The sequence below is a fragment of the Nerophis lumbriciformis genome, linkage group LG14, assembly GCF_033978685.3.
Source record: "Nerophis lumbriciformis linkage group LG14, RoL_Nlum_v2.1, whole genome shotgun sequence".
Lineage (NCBI taxonomy): Eukaryota > Metazoa > Chordata > Actinopteri > Syngnathiformes > Syngnathidae > Nerophis > Nerophis lumbriciformis.
In genome coordinates, this window is record NC_084561.2 from 8,351,324 (window position 1) to 8,376,323 (window position 25,000).

General features: G+C 41.5%; 2 protein-coding genes across 3 annotated transcripts in view; both read right to left on the reverse strand.

The window, feature by feature from the left end:
• agbl4 (AGBL carboxypeptidase 4) overlaps nucleotides 1-25,000 on the reverse strand; it is a 1,010,561-nt gene that overhangs the window by 226,696 nt on the left and 758,865 nt on the right. The window lies entirely within an intron of this gene.
• The window catches only part of bend5 (BEN domain containing 5), a 39,572-nt gene continuing 15,806 nt past the window's right edge, over nucleotides 1,235-25,000 (reverse strand). For both annotated transcript variants that reach the window (XM_072914622.1, XM_072914623.1), the window contains 4 exons: nucleotides 21,464-21,932; nucleotides 16,315-16,463; nucleotides 3,256-3,469; nucleotides 1,235-3,182 (listed from right to left, as the gene is read on the reverse strand). In XM_072914622.1, the coding sequence (XP_072770723.1) occupies nucleotides 2,986-3,182; nucleotides 3,256-3,469; nucleotides 16,315-16,463; nucleotides 21,464-21,932 (1,029 nt within the window). In that variant the 3' untranslated portion in view covers nucleotides 1,235-2,985. The remainder of the gene's footprint in view (nucleotides 3,183-3,255; nucleotides 3,470-16,314; nucleotides 16,464-21,463; nucleotides 21,933-25,000) is intronic.

Consider the following 25,000-nt stretch of genomic DNA (forward strand, 5'->3'; position numbering starts at 1 on the left):
GGAAAAAACATATATAAGTCGCACTGGAGTATAAGTCGCATTTTTGGGGGAAATTTATTTGATAAAACCCAACATCAAGAATAGACATTTGAAAGGCAATTTAAAATAAATAAAGAATTGTGAACAACAGGCTGAATAAGTGTACGTTATATGAGGCATAAATAACCAACTGGTATGTTAACGTAACATATTATGGTAAGAGTCATTCAAATAACTATAACATATAGAACATGCTAGATGTTTACCAAACAATCTGTCACTCCTAATCGCTAAATCCCATGAAATCTTATACGTCTAGTCTCTTACGTGATTGAGCTAAATAATATTATTTGATATTTTACGGTAATGTGTTAATAATTTCACACATAAGTTGCTCCTGAGTACTATGAAAAAAAACTGCGACTTATAGTCCGAAAAATACGGTACTTGTACATGGTACCGTAATGTAATCAAGCTGGTGTCGTTAGCATTAGCTAATATGCTAACACGTTTGATCCACAAGGGAAATTGTTCCATACAGCAGCTCAGTTACAAAGGATGGAAAGGGTAAGGATGGAAAGGATAATGCACACAAGGGCACAAAAAGAGGGTGAAAACCAAAAGGTATAAAAGTTAGTATATTTAACTTACAATGCCATTCTTTTTGTACTGTTTCAGTTTCATAAATGTCTCAGTAAATTCAGTAAATATTGAGTCTGTTTAGCTGATTGGAGAGCTAGCATCCGCAGCCAGTGTTGTCCATGATGATGACTTTTCTGTTTTGTTTGATCAGCCGTTTTACTGCCGTGTTACAGGCACCGTTCGGAAACAATTAGGTTATGTAAATAAACCTTTAAAAAAAAAAGTATGTGTAAATAACTAATTTTACAACGTATACATATGCGGCTAATAGTCCAGTGTGGCTAATGTATGGAAAACATATTTATTTCCGCTGAAAGTTTAGTTGGTGCGACTCATATACAATTGCGCTCCATAGTCTGGAAAATACTACAGATGTCTGATAATGGCTTTTATGCCGATATCCGATATTGTCCAACTCTTAATTACCGATACCGATATATACAGTCGTGGAATTAACACATTATTATGCCTAATTTTGTTGTGATGCCCCCACTGGATGCATTAAGCAATGTAACAAGGTTTTCCAAAATAAATCAACTCAAGTTATGGAAAAAAAAAATGCCAACATGGCACTGCCATATTTATTATTGAAGTCACTAAGTGCATTTTTTTTTTAACGTGCCTCAAAACAGCAGCTTGGAATTTGGGACATGCTCTCCCTGAGAGAGCATGAGGAGGTTGAGGTGGGCAGGGTTGGTTTGGGGGTAGCGGGGGTGTATATTGTAGCGTCCCGGAAGAGTTAGTTCTGCAAGGGGTTCTGGGCATTTGTTCTGTTGTGTTTATGTTGTGTTACGGTGCGGATGTTCTCCCGAAATGTGTTTGTCATTCTTGTTTGGTGTGGGTTCACAGTGTGGCGCATATTTGTAACAGTGTTTAAGTTGTTTGTACGGCCACCCTCAGTGTGTGTGCCGACACGCAAAGGCAGTGCCTTTAAGGTTTATTGGCGCTCTGTACTTCTCCCTACGTCCGTGTACACAGCGGCGTTTTAAAAAGTCATAAATTTTACTTTTTGAAACCGATACCGATAATTTCCGATATTACATTTTAAAGCATTTATCGGCCGTTAATATCGGCAGTCCGGTATTATCGGACATCTCTAGAAAATACAGTAATTTATTGACTTCACGCTCTTTCCTAAAATTTGTTCTGGAATCGGAACAACTTGTAAGTCAACCTCCGTCACAGATGTTCCACTTTGGAGGTTCCACTGTCCGATATTTTTAGGGAATGTACTATTCAGGTAATTTCCCCCTAAGTAACCCTTAAAAACATCAGTTTAAGTACAATTTTGTGCAAATCCGACTAAACTCTCTTTAGAAGCTTCTATAAAATGACTTATAAGTCACGGCCACTACAATCTCTTTCAGCAACAGTGTCTCTGCAGTTAAGAAAATGTGTTTGTCATTCTTGTTTGGTGTGGGTTCACAGTGTGGCGCATATTTGTAACAGTGTTAAAGTTGTTTGTACGGCCACCCTCAGTGTGTGTGCCGGCACGCAAAGGCAGTGCCTTTAAGGTTTATTGGCGCTCTGTACTTCTCCCTACGTCCGTGTACACAGCGGCGTTTTAAAAAGTCATACATTTTACTTTTTGAAACCGATACCGATAATTTCCTATTTTACATTTTAAAGCATTTATTAGCCGTTAATATCGGCAGTCCGGTATTATCGGACATCTCTAGAAAATACGGTAATTTATTGACTTCACGCTCTTTCCTAAAATTTGTTCTGGAATCGGAACAACTTGTAAGTCAACCTCCGTCACAGATGTTCCACTTTGGAGGTTCCACTGTCCGATACTTTTAGGGAATGTACTATTCAGGTAATTTCCCCCCTAAGTAACCCTTAAAAACATCAGTTTAAGTACAATTTTGTGCAAATCCGACTAAACTCTCTTTAGAAGCTTCTATAAAATGACTTATAAGTCACGGCCACTACAATCTCTTTCAGCAACAGTGTCTCTGCAGTTAAGACTTAATTGACTCAGTACCAACCGCAAACAAGGTTCTGACACGTCTACGGCGTCGGAATCCTTTGATACAGGGGAATCATCTTGTACTTTTTAAAAGCGTAGAAGACTCAGAATAATGTTCTGACACAGAACAATACGTGAATTTCACAATCTTTTTCAACATATCTTGGTACCGATACCGTGGTAAAGCTTACCCAAAACAAAACACTCACACTGTGTTGGTGGGTAAAGCTGTCTGGAACCGAATAGGCAGACTGGAGGAAGGTGTTGGCTTGAAAAGGGGGGTCATGACCGATCGAATGAATCAAGGATGCGGAGACTGTGATGATCAGCCTCAAAGCACCCTGATCCGTAACCTCGGACCATGTGACGGGGAGGATGCTGGTGTGACATCTTTACATGCCATCGTAGGTAAAGTTCTCCATCTTGACTGTCTGTCTGATAAGCAGCTTGGACTCCCGTCGCTCCTCGTTCTTGATGGACTTGTTGATGTCCATGATCTTCTCACAAATGTATTTGTTCACTTTGGACAATCTCTGTGTGATCTCTGCACTGTCTGCGGTCTCTTGGGACACTCGGTCATAGAGACACTCTGAGAGAGACGACACAATGTGAGCGGTCAGGCTTCACGACTAAAAGCGGACCGGCGGGTAGAGTCCACTTACCTCGGACTATTTTTAGCTTGCTCGGTGAGAGCGGAGGTTTGGGAAGGGCGTCTTTCTTCTTTTTGGTGGCCACGCCGGTGACGCTGCGGTTTTTCAGGGTTTCCGTGCCCCAGATCATGACCGCCAGGTTCTTTGTGAACTTGGAGTCGCCCTGGGTGCGCTGGAGCTGGTGCCACTTCTCCTCCTCCACCCAGATCCCGCCACCGAGGTGTACCTGTGTGAGGTACAGGTGTCAACGACAACACTAGGACAATACTACCGGAGCTTTTTAGTTGAATCCCAACCACTTACCTGTCCAGCTTCAGTACGATACTTAGAAAAAATTGTTCATTCATGTCATTTTGACCTTTTTTTTAATAACAACACATTTCCTGAATTAGTGGCATTTGCTCCAGATGTGCAGTCTTTTTCAGCAGAAGGAAAAATAAAAGGTGGTGCCATCAGGTGGCTGAAATTACACTTCATTTAAAAGGGGAACTGAACTTTTTTGGAGCTTTGCCCATCATTCAAAATTAGAGATGTCCGATGATGGCTTTTTTGCTGATATCCGATATTCCAATATTGTCCAACTCTTAATTACCGATTCCGATATCAACCGATACCAATATATACAGTTGTGAAATTAACACATTATTGTGCCTAATTTTGTTGTGATGCCCCGTTGGATGCATTAAACAATGTAACAAGGTTTTCCAAAATAAATCAACTCAAGTTATGGAAAAAAGCCAACATGGCACTGCCATATTTATTATTGAAGTCACAAAGTGCATTATTTTTTTTAACATGCCTCAAAACAGCAGCTTGGAATTTGGGACATGCTCTCCCTGAGAGAGCATGAGGAGGTTGAGGTGGGGGGTTTGGAGGGTAGGGGGTAGCGGGGTGTGTATATTGTAGTGTCCCGGAAGAGTTAGTGCTGCAAGGGGTTCTGGGTATTTGTTCTGTTGTGTTTATGTTGTGTTACGGTGCGGATGTTCTCCCGAAATGTGTTTGTCATTCTTGTTTGGTGTGGGTTCACAGTGTGGCGCTTATTTGTAACAGTGTTAAAGTTGTTTATACGGCCACCCTCAGTGTGATCTGCATGGCATTCACTTGTGTGTGTGTGTGTGTTAAAAGCCGTAGATATGTGATTGAGCCGGCAGGCAAAGGCAGTGCCTTTAAGGCACGCCCCCAATATTGTTGTCTGGGTGGAAATAGGGAGAAAATCGGGAGAATGGTTGCCCCGGGAGATTTTCGGGAGGGGCACTGAAATTCGGGAGTCTCCCGGGAAAATGGGGAGGGTTGGCAAGTATGACTGGGAGACGCAACTGGTCTGTACTTCTCCCTACGTCCGTGTACCACTCCGTACAGCTGCGTTTTAAAAAGTCATACATTTTACTTTTTGAAACCGATACCGATAATTTCCTATATTACATTTTAAAACATTTATCGGCCAAGAATATCGTCAGTCCGATATTATCAGACATTCAAAATCCTAAAGTGAGACAACCAAACCCTTTTTTATGCTTTCTGACTCATAAATAAATGCTAGCAGAAGTCAGCTAACCATGAAGCTAATGAAATTCGCTCTAAAAATATCCAAAAACCTTCATCAACCTTTAATATACAAGCTATAAGTTTATATGTATTATAGTAACAGACACATTCAAATTGTCCTTTTTACATATTTTGGTCATTGTAAGTAGAGATGTCCGATAATATCGGACTGCTGATATTATCGGCCGATAAATGCTTTAAAATGTAATATCGGAAATTATCGGTATCGGTTTCAAAAAGTAACATTTATGTACAGAGCGCCAATAAACCTTAAAGGGCCTGCCTTTGCGTGCCGGCCCAATCACATAATATCTACTGCTTTTCACACACACAAGTGAATGCAAGACATATTTGATCAACAGCCATACAGGACACAGTGAGGGTGGCCGTATAAACAACTTTAACACTGTTAAAAATATGCGCCACACTGTGAACCCACACCAAACAAGAATGACAAACACATTTCGGGAGAACATCCGCACCGTAACACAACAGATCAAATACCCAGAAACCCTTGCAGCACTAACTCTTCCGGTACGCTACAATATACACCCCCCGCCTCAACCTCCTCATGCTCTCTCAGGAAGAGCATGTCCTAAATTCCAAGCTGCTGTTTTGAGGCATGTTAAAAAAAATAATGCACTTTGTGACTTCAATAATAAATATGGCAGTGCCATGTTGGCATTTTTTCCATAACTTGAGTTGATTTATTTTGGAAAACCTTGTTACATTGTTTAATGCATCCAGCGGGGCATCACAACAAAATTAGGCATAATAATGTGTTAATTCCACGACTGTATATATCGGTATCGGAATCGGTAATTAAGAGTTGGACAATATCGGAATATCGGCAAAAAAGCCATTATCGGACATCTCTAATTGTAAGCATAACGGCTGAGCATTAATTTTACAGACGCATCACATTTTTCGCTATTTCTTTAAAAAACATCACTACTCATCATAGCAGACTTCCTGAGAGACAATGACTACCACTTTGGTACGAATGATGATCCAGAGCTGTGTCATTTTGAGCCTGAGCATATATGTAGAATGAGTCAGAAGTTTTAGAAGCTAAGTGATAAGTGGACCTAGCAATTAGCATTAATGCTAAGTGCTAAACAAGAAATACAAACAATGAATATGATAAAACAATCACTTAGCGCAGTGGTTCTCAACCTTTTTTCAGTGATGTACCCCCTGTGAACATTTTTTTTTAATTCAAGTACCCCCTAATCAGAGCAAAGCATTTTTGGTTGAAAAAAAGAGATAAAGAAGTAAAATACAGCACTATGTCATCAGTTTCTGATTTATTAAATTGTATAACAGTGCAAAATATTGCTCATTTGTAGTGGTCTTTCTTGAACTATTTGGTAAAAAAGATATAAAAATAACTAAAAACCTGTTGAAAAATAAACAAGTGATTCAATTATAAATAAAGATTTCTACACATAGAAGTAATCATCAACTTAAAGTGCCCTCTTTGGGGATTGGAATAGAGATCCATCTGGATTCATGAACTTAATTCTAAACATTTATTCACAAAAAACATCAATATTTATGGAACATGTCCACAAAAAAAATCTAGCTGTCAACACTGAATATTGCATTGTTGCATTTCTTTTCACAGTTCTTTTTGACAGACATTTAAAAAAAATCTCACGTACCCCTTGGCATACCTTCAAGTACCCCCAGGGGTACGCGTACCCCCATTTGAGAAACCACTGACTTAGTGTACAATGTCTGCTCTCACTGGTATGCCGACTGATGGGATGTTTATATCTTCCCGTTTAGATGAATAATTAAATAATAATCCTTATGAAAATTAAAAATGATATATTTAAAATAAAACAAGCGTCTTTTCGGGTCTATAAGATGAATGTCAAGGCTGACCAACCTGCTATTATGCAGTGGAGAAGCATGATTTATCATCTATAATTAACTTTCACCAATTCAGAGGCAATGCAGCAGCTCACCGGCTCAATATGTCAATAGCTGCATAAGCTAGTTACCTCTCTGTTATCACGGCACCACTAAAGGTAGTTCCTGTGCGTTAGTGCTTGTCAGGTTCAAACACTGATGACATTTATTAAACAAGACAAGAAGCAAGGAATTAAACAGAGATATAATTCAATTTAGCTCAATTGAGGAGAAACGCGTAGACACTGTACTCTTGCACAGTGTCGTCCCACGCTCTGACGAAAGATTGTACGCCTCCTCTTTTATTTGGACTTTCCCTGATTAAATGGCAACAGCTGTTTCTAAAGGAACGGGGGTCGTAAACCGCCATCGCCTTTGATTACAAAACAGTTAAAAGAAAAGGTCGTAAAACAGTTTAAAAAAAAAAAAAGGTGCCTGGAGGGGAGTCAGGCCCTGCTTCCTCTCCGCTTTGTAAATCTCGGGTCAAGACAAAATCTTCCTGTGGATTACAATACATCAAAGAAACCGACACCCTCGTGTCGCTCCCTATCCTACACGGTGAAGTTTTACGAGCCTTTTGCTTGGTAGGATCAAAGGAAGCTTTTGTCCTCTCGCAGGGCGAGCTGAACTCAATGTAACACAAAGTTTTGTGATAACTTAGATACAATCATTCTGACAGTGCTTATAATAACAATATCCCTAATAATAATAATTAATATACAGGCAACACAATGTAAATGGGAGTTTTGTTGGCAGGTTTAGGTTGTTTTTAGAGAGCATTAGCTGCATTGTTAGCCACAGTGTACTTTACAAATTAGAATGCATAAAAAAAGAAAAAAATACGTGTTCTTGTCTTACATAGAGATAGTGAATGGTAAGCAACATTCCAAAAATGGGCAGTTCCCCTCTAAATTTGATAAGTAATTCTACTTCACCGGTAGTCCAAATATTTATTCATGTTGTGTTTGACAGCAGTCATGTGACATTTATTACATGTTTTCTTCGACAAGAGACATTTTGCAGCAAATAAAACAAAGCGAAAGTCTGTTTGTGCAACACAAATGTATTAGTGGAGCTCAAGCTGTGTGTGTCTGTATCTCAATGTGTGTGTTTTAGCTTGTCCCTATTGTGATTTGTCTCTGGGCAAAAAAACATCTCTGTCCGTATTTCCTCGATTGGTTGGTTGTATTTTTGCTACCTTTTCTGCCGTTAGAGTTGTGTATCCGTATGCAGATGTGTGTAGTGTAGTCGTCACATTACTGACATGAACTTGTATGTACATCAAGTCGTGAGAGTGGGTGCACAGCGCCGACTAGTGGCGAGTACCAGGAGAGGCGAGGTGACGTTACAGACCCAAGTTGGGGTTCCTGTGCGGACGCACGACTCTTACACCAGTCGTGTCGCAAAAGTCTCGTGTAAACTGACGGCCAATCAGAGTTCCTGACCTCACACAAATCTGATTTCAGACTTATTTTTTACGCACACAGATTGTTTTACACAAATGCACACACACACACACAACTCTAATGGCAGAAACGTAGCAAAAAGTCACATGTAGAAAGACAGCCAATCAGCGATCCTGCTTCACACACAACTCTTAGAAACAGATTGCTTTACACATACACACATCTGAATACACGTACACAACAGCAGAAAGGTAGCAAAATGTCATGTGTAAACAGTTAATCAAGGTTCCTGCTTCAACCACATCTGATTACAGATGCGCACACTAGAGATGCGCGGTTTGCGGGCACAACCGCGGAGTCCGCGGATTATCCGCGGATCGGGCGGATGAAATTAAAAAAAATTAGATTTTATCCGCGGGTCGGGTCGGGTGGTTCAAATTATTAAATTTTTTTTAATTTTAAATAGATTCAGGCGGGTGGCAGTTAAACCAATTCGGAAATATATATACATACCGTAGTTAAATGTTGTTACCCACATACGAAAAACGAGCAGGCACCTGCAGCATATGCCACAACAGAAGAAAAAAAAGAAAAGAAATGGACACTTTTACAGAGCGGAGAAGGGACGCCTCGCCGGGGTCCGGGACCGAGGCCCCTTCCCCCGAGAGCCGTAGCTGAGGCGATCCGCGAGAAGGGCCCGACGCACGTCCAGGGTCACCACCGCGCCTACCGCACCGACACCCCGCCTCGTCCGCCTTCGCCGCGGCCGGCGTCACGCGCAGCAGGTAAGCAGCTTACCTGCCCGCCACCCCCGTGGCCGGGGGCTCGTAACAGGGGTCAGTCCGCGCGCTCCGCCCGCGCAGCTTACCTGCCCGCCACCCCTGTTGCCGGGGGCGCGTAACAGGGGTCACTCCGCGCGCAGTGCGCTCACGAAAGGGGTGGGGCTCACCCTGGTTGATATAGACCTCAGCTAGGACGGTGGCCATGGAAGTTGGAACCCGCTAAGGAGTGTGTAACAACCCACCTGCCGAATCAACTAGCCCTGAAAATGGATGGCGCTGGAGCGTCGGGCCCATATACCCGGCCGTCGCCGGCAGCGAGACGCGCTTGGAGGTGCGCTCAGCGTGGCTCCCATATGATTGCGCACTGGTGTGCGTCTGGGTCGTGACAGCGTGGCACGCGAATGTCTGTGCTGCATTGGATCAGTCTCCTTTCTTTAACAGGCAAAAGCTTTATAACCTCACTAATGCCTTGCATCGTCTATATTAGATATATAACAACGGGCGGGTGCGGGCGGATGGCGGGCGGATGGCGGGCGGATGCGGTTCTGATCAAATGTTAGATCGGGTGGATTGCGGATGGTTGACGACTTTCTGATGCGGTTGCGGATGAAATAATTGCCTATCCGCGCATCTCTAGCGCACACAACTTAAGACACAAATTGCTTTACACATACACACATCTTAGTTTATTATTCTTCGGTCAATGGTCAACAAAATAAACAAACAGTTGTACATTCATAGATTGAAAATGAAAATGAAAATGTTGCAGACCGAAAGGGTTTAGGCTGAAGTTGAACACTTATAGCGCCTAACCCTATAAACAATGGATGATAGATTATGTTGAGTGTTGTTTCAGCAAATACTTCTGGTTGGCTATAAAAAGACTTGTTAATTAAAAAGGTCACAATTCAAACAGATAATTAAATAGTGACTCATAGCAACCAACACCACACACGAGAAGGCAGCATAAGTGAGTGCCATGACAACTGTCAACCTAATTTGGCATTATATTTAGGAACTCATTTCCACTGGAAATCCATTGGCATGAACCCTCACGCCCATTAACCCATTAGTGCGAGGTGACCTCAGACTAATCCAGCGAGCCAAAAGGGGAGAAAGCAGGCAGATCATAGCTAACCATGGTGGAAGACATCCTTAAACCAAACAGCTCACCACTTTCCCCGACAAGGATAAACGAGTAAACTCAGGCCACTGGCTGCTTGTAGTTTGGATTATTTCCACCATGAACTTAGCATGTATCTCTCCGCAGGACGTTGCATAAGCTCGTACCGAGCACTCCAAGCCGATCGCCGGCCCAGCGGTGTGCTTTGGTCATTTAGGTGGGCAGACGCAGCAGGGGCCATATCTGACTTGCTTTCTCTCAGCGCTCTCATCGCTCTAAAGTCTTTAGGCTGGAGTCCAAAAAGGATTTTCCCTGTGCGACTAATGTGCTTTGGGCCCCACGCCAGAGGCTTTCTACGGCCCTCCAGTAAGGAAGGATTGTTTTCGTTCTCCCTCACAGTTTCCTGTCTTTATTTCTTCGAGCCGGCTCCTCGTCCTTTCTTCGTGCCTTTCCACGCCGCTCGCTGAGGCTAACCTGTCAATCATTGCATTTCTCTAGTGCAAATTATTAATATGTGGTCCCTGTAGTGGGAGCGCTCTAATTTGCAAGAGTTCTTCACGCTTGAGGTGTCTGCAGGTCCCACAGCTTGTAGTAGCACGTGCACCGCTGTCAGCGGAGACAGGATGCTGCTTACATTATAGTCGACTCTAATGCTTTAATGCGGGAACCATAAGAAGCTTCTCTCGCGTAGACCTGCCAGAGCTCCAACTAGAGCTGGGTAGAGGGGAAGGACCGATCCCCAAGGGCCGCAACTAAAGATTATTCAGAGTCGATTCGTCAAGGACTACTACAATAATTAGTCGACTAGTCTGATGATAAAGCGTACACATAGGGCTGGGAAATATATCGAACATAATCGTTATATCGCGGGTTTGTCTCTGTGCGATATAGAAAATGACTATATGGTGATATTGGAGTATACGTCCTCACGCAGTTGCTTTTAGCTACGGGCATTACACTACAGGCTTTTCTTCTCTTTCTTGTCTCTCCTAACAGACAAAAAGCAAGCGCACCTTCTTATATACGTCACATATTGACGCGCGTGCAACGTCATACTCCTTCGCGGAGCATCAATGGTAACGTTAGCTGTTTAAGTTTCAAGTTTATTCACAATACCATATAACAAATACAATAGTAGTGAAATATCATCATTTAAAGATGTTGGTACGTGAAAGGGTCCCCCAAATAAGCTAGAAGAAGCTTTTGACAGGGGGTCCAGAGGATAGTATATACATGGAATGATGAAACATGGTAGCAAGCACAACAACAAAAAACAAAACAAAAAACAACGCTATATGATTAACACAAGATAATAGTACTAAAGCAAGCATACACATTTATACATACATTCATTCAACCATGCAAAACCCAACAGTAGTCTACCCCACATGAGGCATTAAATATAGGTGGTTAATAGATAAGTTTTTAGTTTATTTTTGAAGTTGGAGAATGGATACAGCATCTTGAGGCTCTCATTAAGCCGGTTCCAAATCTTTGGTCCCCTGCATACAACACTTCGAGCGGTACAATCCAGTAAACGATGTTTGCCTGATATCAGATCTAAGTTACGAGTGTTGTGGGCATGCTGGGGATGGTAGATAGGAACCAAGCTACAGAGCCTTAAATTCAGCCTGTAAATGACTTGATAGGTTAAACAAGCATTTTGATAAATATTGAACTCTGTCAGTCTTAAGAGATGATAATTATGGAATAGATGTCGAGTGGGGGCATTAAACTTGGACCATGACAGGGCCCGTATAATTTTCTTTTGCATGGATTCTAATTTGTGGAGGTAGGTAGGGAAGGTGTTACACCAGATGACATTACAGTAGTTTAGATGTGGTTCAAAGAGAGTTTTATATAGGGTGAGTAGAGCATAAAGAGGAAGATAATGACGAAGGTGAAAGAACAGGCCAACATATTTGGATAATTTGTTTAACAGATGGCTAATGTGACATTTGAAATTGAGGTATTCGTCAATGATGACCCCCAGGAATTTTGTGGAGTACACTCTCTGTATTTCCTGCCCATTGATGTTGATATGGCAGTGCTCAGTATTTGTCCGGTTTTTATTAGAACGAAATAGAATAAAATGTGTTTTATTTACATTAAGTGAAAGCTTATTGCATTTGAACCAGGAATCTACTTTCACAAGCTCTGAATTGACAGTTACTTGTAGATGGTGTAGGCTCCTGTGTGAGGTAAACAAATTTGTATCGTCAGCAAAAATTATTTTATGAAAAGTTTCGGAGGAGTTTACAAAATCATTTATGTATAGGATAAAAAGGAGAGGCCCCAAGATGGATCCCTGGGGAACCCCATAATTTATGGTCATACAGGGTGAATTGTGATCATTGACGCATACACTGTGATGCTAGCGAAGAGGTACGAGTGGTAATACGAGAGAAAGAAGGTGCGAATCTGGTAACAAATGAAGGAAGAAGAATTAATTCCCCCAGAAAAACATCGTCTGGCGGTGGTTTGGCTTCAAGTGGGAAGATGTTGAACAATTATGCGGCAAAAGCGTTAGCAACTTAGCACCACTGCTAATTTGTAGCATCATTTGAAAAGTCACCCGCTAGAGAATGAAGAGTGCTTGAAACTCCGCATGTCAACATCTCCGTTCAGTGTCACACCCACAAAATGCCGGAGCAACCAGCACTGACCCTATTGAGCTTGGCGTCTTCCATTTCCACATCAACACCGTATGAAAAAAAAGAAGTCAACAACAGAAGGAGATAACGTCCGCAGGAACCTACCACATAGTGAAGGACAAACACTATTCGATTTCCTAGTATGCAGCTCATTTTTATTTGACACTTATTGAAATATCTTGTGTGACATCATGCACAAAAGTGAACTTTATTTGTTTGAAACTATTGTAGTGGCGTTCTGTACAAAAAGTGCACTTTAATTTAGTGTCGTTTTGATATGTCATCTTAGTGACATCATGCACAAAAGTGCACTCATAGCTTGTTTTAAAATGTCTCTGACAATCTTGCACTTTCTGTTTTGGAAATGACATGAATGTTTGTGCCACTGCTTAATAACTGTTTAATAAATACACTTTTGCTAAATTGACTTCGTTGTGGTTTCCCTCTCTGCATGAAAGTTTAAAATGAGCATATATTAATGCAGTATGAAGAAGAATGTTTTAATGAAGACACATAGAATCATCACACTGCTGTGATTATATGCATCAAGTGTTCATTCAAGGCTAAGGCAGAATATCAAAATATAAATTGTGTATCGTGACGTGGCCTAAAAATATCGAGATATTAATAAAAGGCCATATCGCCCAGCCCTACGTACACATATTTAATGGCTCTAATTTTTTTTAAATCGACTTCTAAATGCAGCTTAAGTTATTTTAGGCATGTGCTTACAGACAACAAAGATGACTAATTCATTCACAAATACTTATTTATACTGTAACTGTGCTAATCATTCAGCTGTTACAAAAAATAAAATGATTATTAAAATGTTTCCATGAAAATAAGGGAAAAGCAAAGTGATAAAGAAAAACAATTAACTAGAGATGTCCGATAATGGCTTTTTGCCGATATCCGATATTCCGATATTGTCCAACTCTTAATTACCGATTCCGATATCAACCGATACCGATATATACAGTCGTGGAATTAACACATTATTATGCCTAATTTTGTTGTGATGCTCCGCTGGATGCATTAAACAATGTAACAAGGTATTCCAAAATAAATCAACTCAAGTTATGGAAAAAAATGCCAACAAGGCACTGCCATATTTTTATTATTGAAGTCACAAAGTGCATTATTTTTTTTAACATGCCTCAAAACAGCAGCTTGGAATTTGGGACATGCTCTCCCTGAGAGCGCATGAGGAGGTTGAAGTGGGCGGGGTTGAGATGGGGGGGCGCAGGGTAGCGGGGGGTGTATATTGTAGCGTCCCGGAAGAGTTAGTGCTGCAAGGGGTTCTAGGTATTTGTTCTGTTGTGTTTATGTTGTGTTAAACGATAAATGGGTTGTACTTGTATAGCGCTTTTCTACCTTCATGGTACTCAAAGCGCTTTGACACTACTTCCACATTTACCCATTCACACACACATTCACACACTGATGGAGGGAGCTGCCATGCAAGGCGCTAACCAGCACCCATCAGGAGCAAGGGTGAAGTGTCTTGCTCAGGACACAACGGACATGACGAGGTTGGTACTAGGTGGGGATTGAACCAGGGACCCTCGGGTCGCGCACGGCCACTCTTCCACTGCGCCACGCCGTTTGAGGTGCGGATGTTCTCCCGAAATGTGTTTGTCATTCTTGTTTGGTGTGAGTTCACAGTGTGGCGCATATTTGTAACAGTGTTAAAGGGGAACATAAGCGTCAATATATACCTTGATGTTGCAGAAAAAAGACCATATATTTTTTTAACCAATTTCCGAACTCTAAATGGGTGAATTTTGGCGAATTAAACGCCTTCCTAATATTCGCTCTCGGAGCGATGACGTCACAACGTGGCGTCACATCGGGAAGCAATCCGCCATTTTCTCAAACACCGAGTCAAATCAGCTCTGTTATTTTCCGTTTTTTCGACTGTTTTCCGTACCTTGGAGACATCATGCCTCGTCGGTGTGTTGTCGGAGGGTGAAACAACACGAACAGGGACGGATTCAAGTTGCACCAGTGGCCCAAAGATGCGAAAGTGGCAAGAAATTGGACGTTTGTTCCGCACACTTTACAGACGAAAGCTATGCTATGACAGAGATGGCAAGAATGTGTGGATATCCTGCGACACTCAAAGCAGATGCATTTCCAACGATAAAGTCAAAGAAATCTGCCGCCAGACCCCCATTGAATCTGCCGGAGTGTGTGAGCTATTCAGGGACAAAGGACCTCGGTAGCACGGCAAGCAATGGCGGCAGTTTGTTCCCGCAGGCGAGCGAGCTAAACCCCCTATCGACCCTAGCTTCCCTGGCCTGCTGACATCAACTCCAAAACTGGACAGATCAGCTTTCAGGAAAAGAGCGCGGATGAGGGTATGTCTCCAGAATATATTAATTGATGAAAATTGGGCTGTCTGCACTCTCAAACTGCATGTTGTTGCCAAATGTATTTCATATGCTGTAAACCTAGTTCATAGTTGTTAGTTTCCTTTAATGCCAAACAAACACATACCAATCGTTGGTTTGAAGGCGATCGCCGAATTCGTCGTCACTTTCTCCCGTGTCGCTGGCTGTCGTGTCGTTTTCGTCGGTTTCGCTTGCATACGGTTCAAACCGATGTGGCTCAATAGCTTCAGTTTCTTCTTCAATTTCGTTTTCGCTACCTGCCTCCACACTACAACCATCCGTTTCAATACATTCGTAATCTGTTGAATCGCTTAAGCCGCTGAAATCCGAGTCTGAATCCGAGCTAATGTCGCTATAGCTTGCTGTTCTTTCCGCCATGTTTGTTTGTGTTGGCTTCACTATGTGACGTCACAGGAAAATGGACGGGTGTTTATAAAATCAGACACTTTGAAGCTTTTTTAGGGATATGCATGATGGGTACAATTTTGAAAAAAACTTCGAAAAATATAATAAGCCACTGGGAACTGATTTTTAATGGTTTTAACAATTCTGAAATTGTGATAATGTTCCCCTTTAAAGTTGTTTATATGGCCACCCTCAGTGTGACCTGTATGGCTGTAGACCAAGTATGCATTGCATTCACTTGTGTGTGTGTGAAAAGCAGTAGATATTATGTGACCGGGCCGGCACGCAAAGGCAGTGCTTTTAAGGCACGCCCCCAATATTGTTGTCTGGGTGGAAAATCGGGTGACATTCGGGAGAATGGTTGCCCCGGGAGATTTTCGAGAGGGGCACTGAAATTCGGGAGTCTCTTGGCAAGTATGACTGGGAGACGCAACTGCTCTGTACTTCTCCCTACGTCCGTGTACCACTCTGTACAGTGGCGTTTTAAAAAGTCATACATTTTATTTTTTGAAACCAATACCGATAATTTCCGATATTACATTTTAAAGCATTTATCGGCCGGTAATTAAGAGTTGGACAATATCGGGATATCGGATATCGGCAAAAAGCCATTATCGGACATCTCTAGTTTGAAGTAAGGCTTAATAGAGAGGAGGCTCTTGTTAATTTGTTTTTTTGTATGCCAGTTAAATCAGTATTGTTTCAAATAAGGAAATGAGTTCCACGGACTAAAACCAACTAGTATACATTCAATGAATGCCATCAAACAACTGAAAAACAGCATTATGTATGGTTTTGAAAAGCAGAGGTAGCAATCATGTGTGAGTGAGACAAAGAGAGGCTGACCTTGCCATCGTTGCAGGTGTAGACTGTTCTAGGAGAGGGTGAGTAGCTGGAACTGGTGTTGGCTTCTTCTCGGAATGCTTCCTGGGCCTCAACAATGGGTTCAACCACTTCAGCCTTGATTGTCTGAGTGCCATTGTCGTGCATCGGCTCTAGAGAGGACAACAAGGACAGCACGCAAGACATTTCTTAAAACAAAGCTCACTTTTTTAACAAAAACAAAGAGTACTTGGAAGCTGTAAACAACCGGTTGCACAGGAGGCATTCGGACATGTGGTTTCCAGTTTTGAGGCACTGGACAAGCGCCCGAATGTTTGTCTGGCTCAGCCTGGACTGGCCTGTGCCTCGGGACAGGAGGTTATTTTAGCCCAGTGGCTAAGCTGGCTTGGTGGCTGGCCATGTTAAGCTCCAATGTAGCTGATGACTTTTAATATCAGACAGCTCACTCCATCTTGCATACAAAGACACCCCGGGGTGCTCTAATCTTCCGCCTGTCCATTAAATGGTCTAGCGAGTGACCGTGGCTTCTTGGTACAGATTTGCAGTGTGGGCTGAAGTGACATCAACATCTGGCAAAAGTGCATTTTGTACACTGCTGCTCGCTCTGCACTCAACTTACAATATTGGATATACAGCCATGCTGTATTATTTACAATACAGTGGTGCTTCAATTTAAGATCAATTTGTTCCATGACAAAGCTCATCACTCAAAACACTCTTATTGAAATGAATTACAGTGTTTCCCACAGGACAGGCATCTATTTGTGGTGGTGTGGTCGGGGGGTGGGGGGTGGCGGCGGCAGCGGCGATGACCAAGAAGAACGCGGAGTTGGAATATAAGTACAACACTTTATGTACATATTTAGCTCATTAAAATTACCGACAGGAAGGCGAGAAACACTTTATTTCAACAGACTCTGGCGCCGTACCTGTCGTCAAAACTCCAAAGACCGACTGCACAGTTGCGCTACCAAAATAAGAGTCTCAGAAAGCTGGCGTGCACAAGCTAGCAAGCTACGGAGTTTGCCGACAATGTATTTCTTGTAAAGTGTATACAAAGGAGTACGGAAGCTGGACAAACAAGATGCCAAAAACCAACTACTTTCATGTGGTATTGGACAGAAAGGAGGACTTTTTTTCTCCTCCATTCTAAAATGCGGACGTTATCAGCACCACTGTCTGATTCCAATCAATGCAAGTCATCAGAATCAGGTAATACACCAACTTATATTGTATTCTTGTCTTCATGAAAGACAGGAATCTATATGTGTTAAACATGCTTGTATTATCTTTAAACACCTTTAACTTGTTAACAATATTAACTATATGTGTTAAACATGCTTGTGTTATCTTTAAACACCTTTAACTTGTTAACAATATTAACTATATGTGTTAAACATGCTTGTATTATCTTTAAACACCTTTAACTTGTTAACAATATTAACTATATGTATTAAACATACTTGTATTATCATTAAACACCTTTAATTTATTAGCAATATTAACTATATGTGTTAAACATGCTTGTATTATCTTTAAACACCTTTAACTTGTTAACAATATTAACTATATGTATTAAACATACTTGTATTATCATTAAACACCTTTAATTTATTAACAATATTAACTATATGTGTTAAACATGCTTGCATTATCATTAAACACTTTTAACTTGTTAACAAAAACATATATTTCATAAATAAGTAAATATAAATTATATATATGAATGAGGTAGATCCCCACGACTTGATCAATTGAAAAGTAGCTCACCTGCAGAAAAAGTGTGAGCACCCCTGAGTTACACCCATCTGAACAGGTCAGCCACCTGTTTAAAGCCCGATCACAGTTGAAATCTTGAAATGAAGGGCCTTTAATGGCCAAAACATTAACCTGGACAACATTTTAACAGCTGATTGGCTCAGATTTTATTCTTTTCATTGCATTTACATGCTGCAGTGGACAGTGGACAATTTATCTTCAGTATTAATGCAGTATCTGAAGCACCGTCTCCACGTGTGTTTATTGACAACAGGGTTATAACCTGGACACGTTAGCTCGTCGGTATGAAAACAGGAGACTGTTACTACGTGTGTCTGCCCCGGACCACGAGTCAAACAGCGGCGGTGTTAATGAAGCAGCGTCAGGCTGCTCACCGTCAGTGATACGCTCGGTGAAATCGCGGATTAACGTTAAATATATGACGAGCCGCGAGCGATGCAGCTATAACCTATATTACCCTCGTATTTTGATCCTGTCGGTCCGTTCTTTTACTTCGTCTTCTTCTTCTTCTGGCCCACCAGGTGAATTAAGTGCTATTGGCGGAGTTACAATGCATAGTAGGCTACCGCCACCTACTGCACCGGAGTTGTAACTACAAGGTACATTCACAGACAGAGTCCCATTGCTTTTATGAGCGGTTGAGCGAGTCAAAAGCCGAAAAATCCATTTGTGGCGGACGTAATTCTTTCGTGGCGGGCTGCCACAAATAAATGAATGTGTGGGAAACAATGAATTAATATCAATTTAATCGGTGCTTGGCTCTCCCAAAGCACCACAATTTATCATTCAACATGCCTTTTCAAAAGAAAAACACACTTTTAGATCATAAATACCGTTTGAAAATCAATACATTAGGATGTACTACAAACAACTACAGTAGTTTTATGGAATGACGTGTTAATATTGTCTAGTATTTACCTTGGGGAGCAGACCAAACGCTGTGGCGGATTCTTTGTTGCTTTTGCCAAGCCCGTGCATGATCCCTTATTATAAGCAACTTGTTTTCATAGAGCTGACGTGTGTTTTTCTCCTGTCATCTGGCAACACCACCTCTAAAGCCTATAAGCGACTGACCAGCGAAGTCCATTTCTGGGAAAACACAAGCACTGTTTGTGTACCAAAGGCTCGACAATCCAGTTTGAGTCATGACGAGACAAAACAAAAACAGGTCCAAACAGCGTCTGCAGCTTCCTAAAATTTTTATGGATAAATATTAGTTTTCCAGCATACCACGGTGTCTGGCTGCAGATTTATGTGATCTGAACTGACACGATAGCGGGGCTGACTTGTCATCCTCTGTACCGAGGATGTCGTTGTGGCTTGTGCAGCCCTTTGAGACACTTGTGATTTAGGGCTATATAAATAAACATTGATTGATTGATTGATTGATACAATGGAACCTCAATTTACGGAAGCTCGTGGGGGCAAAAAGTATGCCGGAGAAAGAAGATAATATATATTTTTCTTAATCGTAATTTTTGTAAAAACTTGAATATATCAATAAAATTGATGTATCGCCCAGGTCTACTATGCACTATTTTGTTACACCTTTTTTCTTACATACCTGTATTCCTTATTTTTGCATCGTATTGTTAAGTGTTCAATGTCATTTTAGAATTTTGTTTACATTGAGTTTTTTCCCCCACAATGGTTGTGTTGACATTTCCTTTCCTTTCTGCCTTGATAGCTGAGGGGTTATAATCAGAGGAAGCTTACATCTTAAATAAAAATGTTTACATTCAATATATTTTTCTCCTGGTCCTTAGTTTTTACAGCTCATAAAAAATATCAATAATTATTACTATCGACCGATAAACACTTGATACAGTTTTCCGCCATATCTCGCAGCCCTATTGATGATTCAGCACTTTGCCAGAAAGCATTCTTCATGTTTAAAGGCAGCAAACAAACAGAAACAAAGTTAGTCTGTTTTTTAAGTTTGACTTGCATAATTAGTTTATTATTCAAACAAATATGAGATGTTAGCTTCTACAGTTAATGCTAACAAGTGCTATTGTCAAAATTCAAGAAGGAACCTCCTCCATTTAATCCCTTTTCAAACATACATTGTCACATATTCTTTATCAGATAATCTTTTTGTTTAGTTTTGTTCTTTAAAACTTCAAATATTCATGAGTTTTATTATACCTGGTTCATGTTCATCTTCCTACACTTTTTAAATAAAAGTATTGTGTAGCTAATCTCCTGTGGTAAGAGTGCAAAATCAATGTTGATAATTAGAGATGTCCGATAATGGCTTTTTTGCAGATATCCGATATTGTCCAACTCTTAATTACAGATTCCGATATCAACCGATACCGATAAATACAGTCGTGGAATTAACACATTATTATGCCTAATTTTGTTGTGATGCCCCGCTGGATGCATTAAACAATGTAACAAGGTTTTCCAAAATAAATCAACTCAAGTTATGGGAAAAAATGCCAACATGGCACTGCCATATTTATTATTAAAGTCACAAAGTGCATTATTTTTTTTAACATGCCTTAAAACAGCAGCATGGAATTTGGGACATGCTCTCCCTGAGAGAGCATGAGGAGTTTGAGGTGGGGGGGTGAGGGAAGGTGTATATTGTAGCGTCCCGGAAGAGTTAGTGCTGCAAGGGGTTCTGGGTATTTGTTCTGTTGTGCTTATGTTGTGTTACGGTGCGGATGTTCTCCCGAAATGTGTTTGTCATTCTTGTTTGGTGTGGGTTCACAGTGTGGCGCATATTTGTAACAGTGTTAAAGTTGTTTATACGGCCACCCTCAGTGTGACCTGTATGGCTGTTGACCAAGTATGACTTGCATTCACTTGTGTGTGTTAAAAGCCGTAGATATTATGTGATTGGGCCGGCACGCAAAGGCAGTGCCTTTAAGGCACGCCCCCAATATTGTTGTCCGGGTGGAAATCGGGAGAATGGTTGCCCCGGGAGATTTTCGGAAGGGGCACTGAAATTTGTGAGTCTCCCGGGAAAAACTGGAGGGTTGGCAAGTATGACTGGGAGACGCAACTGCTCTGTACTTCTCCCTACGTCCGTGTACCACTCCGTACAGCGGCGTTTTAAAAAGTCATACATTTTACTTTTTGAAACCGATACCAATAATTTCCGATATTACATTTTAAAGCAATATCGGCCGATAATATCGGCAGTCCGATATTATCGGACATCTCTATTGAAAATAAAATATGACAACAACAAAGTAACGTGTATCTTAATGTGAAGAGATTCACCTCCCAGGCTCACCTAGTAATTTCAGTTATAAAACAAAAAAAGGGCGGTGAAAAACCACTGACTTGTGATCTGTACGATCAGATGAGTTACAACCGTGTGTGTGTGTGTGTGTGTTTGTGTGCACGCCTGATGACTTACCGCTGCCCAGCCTCATGAGAAGAACGTCCTGCAGCCGTCGATTGAAGTCCCTCAGCTCTTTGACTTCCGTCAGCAAGCTGCTATACTCTTTGAGTTTCTTGGTCTGCTGCAGCAGCTGCCGACGCGTCCTCTCCAAGTCCTGCTGCAGCCTGCACATCTCCTCCTCCTGCTGCCTGTAGCTCAGGACCAGCTCCTCGTACAGGACGCGGGGAACGACCGCCGCGGCCACGTCCGAGTTCACCTCCAGGTGCTGCTGTGGCGGCTGCTGATGTGGCGGCTGCTGATGCTCTGCCTCCATATCTTCATCTTCGTCGTCCGCATCATCTCCCTCCTCCGCCAGTCGGTCCTCATCTAGATCCTCTTCGCCCTCCATGCAGGAGCTCGCCGCGTTTCTCTCCAGGCGAGCGACTACGGCCGCCAAACTTTTGGAGGAGTTGGACACAGGGCGTCCTCGGTCCTGAGATGGGGCCTGCGGAAGAAAACTATTTCCATTTTCTGATTTATGCATGAAAGAGTTGTCATAGGTTGCTTTTTTGAGTGTCCAAATACGATACTTACAGTATCTACCACAGCACCCTCATAGCTACATGACCTAAGTATTGCTGAAATAATAAGAGGCAAAAGTGCTGTTTGAAGGCACTTCACCTTCAAATGTAATGACAGTCCAAGAATGTGGATTGGCCTGTGTGCATAAAGTCGGGGAGTTTGTCATCATAAAAATCGACACACTGGCCTTTATTACGACTCCCGACAGGTTAGCAAATCTTCCGTTTCAAACTAATTGCTGACGTTATTGTGACCCGCGTGAACTTTGGCCGTCCTATTATTTGCAATTAGCCGCGGCTAGCGGTTAAAAGCCGAGGTCATGTTAATTAAATAAAATAACCTAAAATAAATCAAGCATGCATATCTATTATGGCAATAGACAGTGTCAGTACGGCTTTGGATTTTTGGCACCTTAAATTCGATTCGATTCTTGGGGCTAACTATTCTATTAGTGTACAGCTCTGGTAATGGGTACATTCGCACCCACCTGCACAAATGTACTTCAAAATGTAACAATCAAAATAAATGACTTTTTCTTTTTGTTTACTAGGGCATGCATATATAATATGCATTAGTTTGATGCACTGTGACGCTACCACTATGATGAATGAGAAGAAAGTTGCGTCAGCTGTCGCGAAAGTAGCTGATTTTGAACAAATCTTGAGCGCATATTTAGTCAAGAAATGTAAACACCAAAGTAAATGTCAGAATAATTTTATCTAAGTTATCACAAAACTTTGTGTTGCCATGAGTTCCCGGCGAGAAGACAAAAGCTGTCTTTTGATCCTACCAAGAAGAAAGCTTATAAAACTCCACTGTGTAGGATGGGAAGCAACATGAAGGTGTTCTGTTTCTTTGATGTATTGTAATCAACAGAAAGATTTTGTTTTGACCCGAGAACTACAAAGCGGTGAGAAAGCAGGATCTGCCCAAGTTCCAGGCACCTCTTCTTTGAACACTTTTACGACCTTTTCTTTGAACCGACCTTTTCTTTTGAACTGTTTTGTAATCAAAAGCGATGGCTGTTTACGACCCCGGTCCCTTTAGAAACAGCTGTTGCCGTGTAATCAGGGAAAGTCCAAATAAAAGTGGTGGCGTACAATCTTTCAGCAAAGCGTAATGACACTGTACAAGGGTACAGATGTACACGTTTCTCCTCACTGAGCCAAATTGAATTCTGACTCTGTTTGATTCCTTGCTTCTTGTCTTGTTTAATAGATGTCATCAGTGTTTGAACCTGACAGTAAATATTTTACCACTTTGTATATTTTAGGGGAAGCTGAGTTTCCCTTGCAGTCTTCGAGCAATCACCACTGTTAAAGACTGCACTTGTGTTTAGGGAGAATCTTTACTACTGTCACAATCGCTTGCGTAGGCCTGCGCCAATTAAGGTTAAGTTAAGGGTTGGTTTTTCCCCACTCGGAATCTGCCAAACTTAAGTTTTTTTCATCTGACTTATTAAAACAGCTGCTTAAGATGTAGTGTTTACATTGTTATTCTGCAGTTGAGTTTAAAAAGGACCTAACTTGATTGCCAGTAATGTACAACTCTACCTCTGCCAACATGTTCAATAGGGTAGTGCAACTTTGTTTGTCATTATTTACAATTTAGCCATTATATACACTGTTTTGGTTCTGTATATTTGGGGGCTCCCAACCCCCACCATATGTCATTGCTTTTGGTTGTGATTTTTATTTTATCAAGTGCAAAAGTTTGCCAACAGACAAAATACATTTTATTGATATTTGTTTTATTTAACTTGGAGATTTAAACAAGTTTAATTAATGTCCAATTACGTTAAAACATACACAAAATACCCCTTTATTGCAATGGAAAGGTTGTACATGCATTATTATTAGGGATGTCCGATAATGGCTTTTTGCCGATATCCATATTCCGATATTGTCCAACTCTTTAATTACCGATACCGATATCAACCCATTTATACAGTCATGGAATTACCGTATTTTCCGCACTATTAGCCGCACCTAAAAACCACAAATTTACTCAAAAGCTGACAGTGCGGCTTTTAACCCGGTGCGCTTTATATATGGATTAATATTAAGATTCATTTTCATAAAGTTTCGGTCTCGCAACTACGGTAAACAGCCGCCATCTTTTTTCCCCGTAGAAGAGGAAGTGCTTCTTCTTCTACGCAAGCAACCGCCAAGGTAAGCACCCGCCCCCATAGAACAGGAAGCGCTTCTTCTTCTACTGTAAGCAACCACCCGCCCGCGTAGAAGAAGAAAAAGCGCGCGGATATTACCGTACGTTTCATTTCCTTTGTGTGTTTACATCTGTAAAGACCACAAAATGGCTCTTACTAAGCGACAGGGATCCGGTTCATGAAAAGACGCAATCTCTCCATCCGCACACGGATTACTATTTCACAGCAACTGCCTAAAGACTTTCAAGAAAAGCTGGCTACTTTCCGTGCATATTGTAAAAACAAGATAGCTGAAAAAAAGATCCGGCCAGAGAACATTATCAACATGGACGAGGTTCCACTGACTTTTGATATTCCTGTGAACCGCACTGTGGATACAACGGGAGCACGTACGGTGAATATTCGCACCACAGGGAATGAGAAGTCATCCTTCACTGTGGTTCTAGCTTGCCATGCTAATGGCCAGAAACTTCCACCCATGGTAATACTCAAAAGGAAGACCTTGCCAAAAGAGACCTTTCCAGCCGGCGTCATCATAAAAGCTAACTCGAAGGGATGGATGAAGAAAAGATGAGCGAGTGGTTAAGGTAAGTTTAAGTTTACGCGAAGAGGCCGGGTGGCTTTTTTCACGCAGCTCCGTCCATGTTGATATACGATTCCATGCGCGCCCACATCACGCTGGTTTTAATATATTATTAAAGTTTGACTGACCTATTTGACTGTTTTTTTGACATTCCTTTAGCGCAGTTAGATGCGGCTTACAACACGGGGCGGCTTATAGGTGGACAAAGTTTTGAAATATGCCGTTCATTGAAGGCGCGGCT